The following is a 6000-nucleotide window of genomic DNA, read 5'->3' on the forward strand; positions in this document are numbered from 1 at the left end:
TTGAGGCCACATTCTCTCCATCTCAGCTTCTTAGTGTTTAAAATGAGGATCCCGGGAACATTTCCTTCTCTTTGTTTCTGCAAGGGAAGGTATCCAGTGATATACATAGATAAGATGTAAATTTTTCAAAACTTAGATGCAAAGATTAGTGGAGTTGAAAGCCAAGGACCTTGTGAATCATGGATATCAAAATCATATAAGGCTACTTTGGAAAGTGGAGACATTTCTGAAAACTGGAAACCGTTTATTTCTGAAAGTGAAATCTGCACTACATGTGAGTGGACATGAATGGATATGGAAGTCTTTTGTAGCTCTGGCTATCCTGGAACTCACTCTTTAGCCCAGGATGGCCTGAAACTCACAGCCTCTGCTTCACAAATACTTGGATTAAAGGTGTGCCCAGTTAGGTTTTTGTTGTTGTTGTTTGTTTTGATTTGATTTATTTTTTTTCTTGCCTTTTCTAGATCCGTGTATCCAGTTGTTGGAGACTGCACAAAGCTTAAGAGACAGTGGCAGATAAAAGAAATTGAACCAAATAGCATGGAATTTTTCACATATATTATTGTCCCAAAGATCAACTGACCAATGTTTACATTCACACAAAGTCAACTGAAGAGAGAAACAGGAGGCCATGGGTCCTTTACTAGACTTCAAAGGAATTATGTAAGAACCTAAGCAGAAGCCCTGGTCCTGTTACAGTTGGCTTAGAGAACACATCTAGAATTTACAAGCAAAACTACAGAATAATAGATACCTACACTGAACAGAGATCTTTCATAGTCCTTGGAATTTAGGTTAACTTAGAGATGTGAAGGTTTCAATTGATATACATAATAAAGTTGCTATGGTAGAGCCTGGGAGATCTCAAAGAAATTATTAATTGCACTAGATTCCTGAGTAGACATTGTTAAATGCCTATCATCTATATCTTGACAGCAATAGTAGAGTAAAAATGTAGTTAACCAAATTTGGCTATAGAAATGCAAGTGTAGAAATAATTCGTATTTGGGCAAGAATGGGTAGGTGACCATTACTCAGTGTCTGTAAAGGTGTCCTCAACACAGACCACAAAGTCTTCTCCCAAGACATCCTCTGCCATGGCTAATTAATTTAGAGGCACAGCAAATGTCCTTCTCCTTGTCCAACGGACACCCTGAGCTGGACATGTACAACGTGATTATAAGTTCAAAGGTCCTGGATGACTTCCTCGGTTCTCTCTGAAATGCTTAGGGTTATAACTAACTCACTAGAGCAATCAGTAAGTTGCTTGGCATGGATTCTTATTTCTTCCCCACTCTGGAAAACAGAACTGCAAGCATACCCTTACACGAATTGTGCTGTACTGAGTTAGATAATATGTCTAAAACCATGCAACTTAGTGCCTGGCCTGAATTATAAAGATTCAATAAACATGAGCCTTCTGGGACCATTTTTAGCCAGAATCCTTGCTAGCTTAACTCCTGTCACTAGAAACACAGAAGTCCCTTTCTGGTTAATGTTACAGCTCTGAAGAGGCATGGGTCAGTGGTTCTGAGAACAGTGTTCTCCTGGCAGGGTTGGAGTCCTCTTACTCCAACCTTGTATTGGTTATTCGAGTAATTCTCTAAGTTTTGGAGTTGGTTAGCTACAGGTCAGAGCTCACAGACTTTAGTGCCCCCATAGCCCCCCTGGTAATACACATGAACAGCAGGAGCCAGGACTTCACATCTTAAAACGGCCTCACATTCACTAAGAAAAATGTTCTGCCACATAACCCACCCGCTCAAGGACCCCTTCAGTACTGACCATCTTCCACGCACATTTTATAAAGACATGCAGGTGGGTAAGGATTTCTCCACCATGAGAAGGCCAATATGCATGCACAAAAAGCCTCGGTACAGCCATTAACCGAGCAAGATCAGTGACTATTGCAGGAGGCCCCGTGGCCACGGGAAACGTGAGCACAGCATCACTAGTCTTCCAAGCTTTCCAAAGGCACTCGAGATTTCATCTGCTGTTCCTCACTGGCAAGTTCTTAAATTAATAACTTCTTAAAACAAAACAATCAGGACTTATGATGAATGTCTTGAAGAACAATGTAAGACGGCAGTGAGAACCGAATTTGGCCCGGGACGGCCAGTTTGTCACCTCCCTTTCACAAAGAGAGAAATCTTCTCACTCCTAGGGCGGAAGCATAAGCTTCCATAAACACAGTGACCACAGTTAGAAGACAATTCAGCCACAGACATGCCTAGACTTGGATGGTATCTGTAGAACACAGAGTTTGCCACCAACACTTGTCATACCAATGAGGGCAGGTGCCCAGCACAGATTAAAGCAGCCCACTCTTGAAACCACCATCCAGCGATCCTGAGCTTCAGGGAAACGGACCATCTATGAGGCACCTAGCTCCCTGCTTGGCAGCCTAGTGCTATGGGAACTTGTCTGTGGAGCTTGTAGCTTATGGTCTGAGTAAAGGACATCTCTGGAGAGGCCGAGCTTTTTTTTCCTTTGTAAACAGGGGCACAGTCACACACACACCTTTGACGTCTTTAAGTGGAACCAAACCAAATGTTCTTCATCCTCAGAAAGCCTTGTCCTGAGAACGACTTTTAAAATGAACATGCAGAGGAACACCGCAACAGACGGAGTGTGGGTCTCCTGCGGGACCCGTCCACAGAGAGGCAGCAAGCAGGGCTGTTTAAGAACCTTGTTGCTTCCTTTTCTCTAATCATCTCAGGATAAGTCCTGACACAATAATTATATTCAGCTCTTACCCAGCATATGCTTTGTGCGAGGCTCTCTCTATTCTAAAAGGAACGCCGGCACCAGCACATTTAATTCTCCCTACAATCGGATGAGGTTACAAGTGCTTTTTTCTTCTTGAGATGAAGACATCAATACAAAAGGTTAAGTAAATGGCCCAAGGTCATTCACAAGCAGTGGAATTAGGCTTCAAGGCAAGCTCTGGAACAAGAGCTCCATCTTAACCACTAGGATGGACAAATTCTTGGGATGGGGGCGGACACACACACACACACACACACACACACACACACACACGCCGTTTTAAAGCTTCATAAAGTCAGGAAAGACCCTAGCGAATATTTGTCCGTTGTACTTGGCTTGCTTTGAATGTGAACTCCAAAAACCTAATCTCAGGGATACATTCCGTTTAGAAGCCTTATCTCTATGGGGCGCTCAGAGTGGGGGTGGGGTAATCCGAGCCGCACTCACAAGGAGAGATTTCCATATGGCAGAAACTGCTTGGCCCCAGAAAGTCTCTTCTGGAGCCTGAAACTGTAAGCAAGCCTTCCCTTTCCCTGACTCCCACCGCTCACCTCATAGGTGCTGGTGATCCCCAGCCTATAGAACACTGGAAGGAAGACCTCTGCGCTGATAACCACTACAAAAAAGTAGGTGATGCCAAAGATGCTGAATATCGCCCCAAAACGGTAGACCTCAGCGGGGGTGCCCAGGACAGTGACAGCGGACATGAAGCTGGCGGTGAGGGACAGAGCCACAGGCACCGCGGTCATGCTGCGGCCGCCCATCAGAAAGTCCTTGGAGGTCTGCTGGCCGCCCCCAGTGAAGGCATAATAGATGCCTATGGCCGCCGAGATGAGAAGCATGCCCGCGAACACCACGTAGTCCCACACCACAAAGCTGCCGATGTCCCCCGAGGCGTCCATGGTCCCCCGCGGTGACCTGCACCCAGAGTGCACAGTGGTGGCGGCGGCGAGCGCAGCACAGGTGGTTTTAGCCTCGAGCCGGCAGGGCTCGCTTTTTTTTTTCCTCCGGGTTGACGCTGGCGTGGCGTCCCGCGGAGATCTGGTACGTCCTGCAGGTGTGGCTCCTTGAAGAAATGGGAGCCTAAATACCTGCTGCCAACTGCCAGATCGGGGAGACACCTGTCACCTTGTCACTCTGGGACTGGGAGAGTCGCACCACGGCAGCGCTGAGCGCTCAGCAGGTGTGGCCCCGGGTGGCCCGGACTGCGACTGCCAAGGCACCAGCGACTCTGGGGCTGGGGGTGGGGGGAAGAACTGGAACCTCCTGCCGCGTCCAGCGAATCCACAGCGCGCGCTCTGCGCAAGTTTTATTAAGTGACAGCAGCGGGGACGCACGCTTTAAACAGGCGTGTGCGTTCGGGGGCGGTGAGGGTGGATCGAAGGGCAGTTGTCACACTTTCCAGTTCACAGCCCAGGACCTCGCTTGAAGATTCGCTAAGAGCTTGAGGCTCATCGTCACTTGACAAATTAATGGACGATGGGAGTGACAACTGCGGTAACTGAGATCACGGTGGTTAGACGGGGCGAGCAGCTACACAGGGAATGGAGAAGGCTGTGGTGTGGGTTGCTTGTGTTTTCACTCAACAAACATTCCGGATCTATTATAGCATATCTAATCCCCTTCTGTAGCCTGCCGTCCGCGATGACAGCCGCTATTCTCTCTTGAAATTAGGTTTAAAAAACAAAAGCAGCTGTAACTAATGCCTTTTACACTAGCAAGTATGGTTCTTACCCTTAAGATACGAATTATCTCCATTTTGTAAGAAGGAAAAAAAGAGTGTTTCAGGGAGGTGAGGTCAATAGCCACGGAGCCCTGTGCCTGTAATTCTAGCACTTGGCGGGTGGAAATAGATCAGTTCAAGGTCATCCTTGGCTGGGCTGCAAGTTCGGGGCCAGCAAGAACTGCGTGAGACCCTGCTGAGGCAGGGAGAGATGGAGAGTAAGAGAGAAGAGGGGAGGAGAGGGTAGGGGTGGAGATGACTCACGTGCCCGAGGAAATGGTGGAGGTGAAGGCTTTTAAATCAGGTAGTGTGTTAAAGGTACACGCTAATGTTACACTTTAACACGCCCACTTAAAGACAACTGTTCTGTGATGCTTTTCTAAAGACTTATTTATTTTTATGTGTGTGGATGCTCTTTACCTGCATGTATGTCTTTGCACCTTGCGCATGCAGTGCCAGCAGAGGCCAGAAGGGGACATCAGATTGCCTGGAATTACAGACAGTTCTGTAAAAAATGGGTGCTGGGAATTCATCCCAAGTCCTCTGGAAGAGCAGCCAGTACTCTTAAACCAAGGAACCACCTCTCTAGACCCCGAGGAGATTATGTCTATCACTCGGAGCATGTTTTAAGTATCTTACTTTGAAATATTACTACTAGTGTACGTGATGCACGGGTACCATGATTCTCTGGGTTTCCTCCTAAGGTAACCCCTCCAGTCAATTGTATCCAGCCTTCTATCAATTAATTTAAATTTAATTAAATTTAAACTGTCCTAGTCCATTTTCACACGTCTTTGTAACTTACCAGTTGATCTGCAGGAATCAAATGCCTTCAGCCCAGCCCAGCATGGAAAAGGCTATATTAGAACTTTTTTTTATCAGTTGGCATCACATATATTATTGCATATAATGTATATATGTATATACACACATATAATTATATAACATATACATGTATACACATATACATATAATATACACACACATATACACTCACACACATAAAATTTGCAGAGGGAAACACAAGCTAAATCCAAGCAACCCAGTCATTAAACAAGATGTGGAGTGGAATTGTGTCTTATATGTGTGAGATGTACATTTGCATATCATTGTGCATGTCAAACTGTAAGTACAGCACAGAGAGAAACCTAATCCTTCTGGGAAATGAATCTATTTCTGAAAATGCTTGTAAAGCCAAAAGCCCTAAATCTAAGAAAAGGTATTTAAGCAAAACTCTTCTTTTTGACACCTAGAGTTAAGTCCAGAACTCCAGGTTACCTGTGAGCAATGCAGCCCCACAACCACTAAGAGGCAGACTCAGAAATGCTGCAACCTGTAGAGAGACTCTCCTCTACTGTACGGAAGCACCACCTGCCAAGAAAAAGCTGGCGGCCTACTAACTGAAGCAGGGCACAGGACGTGGGAGTTCCAGTAGGGAGAGAGGACTCTGGGATGAAGGAGGGCATGGGAACAGATTCACTCCGAATTCTGGCATGAAACTGAGGAGA

The 6000-nt window shown here is 46.0% G+C and overlaps 1 protein-coding gene across 1 annotated transcript in view; it reads right to left on the minus strand.

Annotated features, from left to right (window-relative positions):
- The window catches only part of SLC5A8 (solute carrier family 5 member 8), a gene marked incomplete at both ends in the record, with an annotated part of 39856 nt that extends 36185 nt beyond the window's left edge, over positions 1 to 3671 (minus strand). Inside the window, one exon of the mRNA XM_080935536.1 lies at positions 3321 to 3671. Within this exon, the coding sequence (XP_080791662.1) occupies positions 3321 to 3671 (351 nt within the window). The remainder of the gene's footprint in view (positions 1 to 3320) is intronic.
- Positions 3672 to 6000: the final 2329 nt, after the last annotated feature.

The sequence above is a fragment of the Micromys minutus genome, assembly GCF_963924665.1.
Source record: "Micromys minutus genome assembly, chromosome: 22".
Taxonomy (NCBI): Eukaryota; Metazoa; Chordata; class Mammalia; order Rodentia; family Muridae; genus Micromys; species Micromys minutus.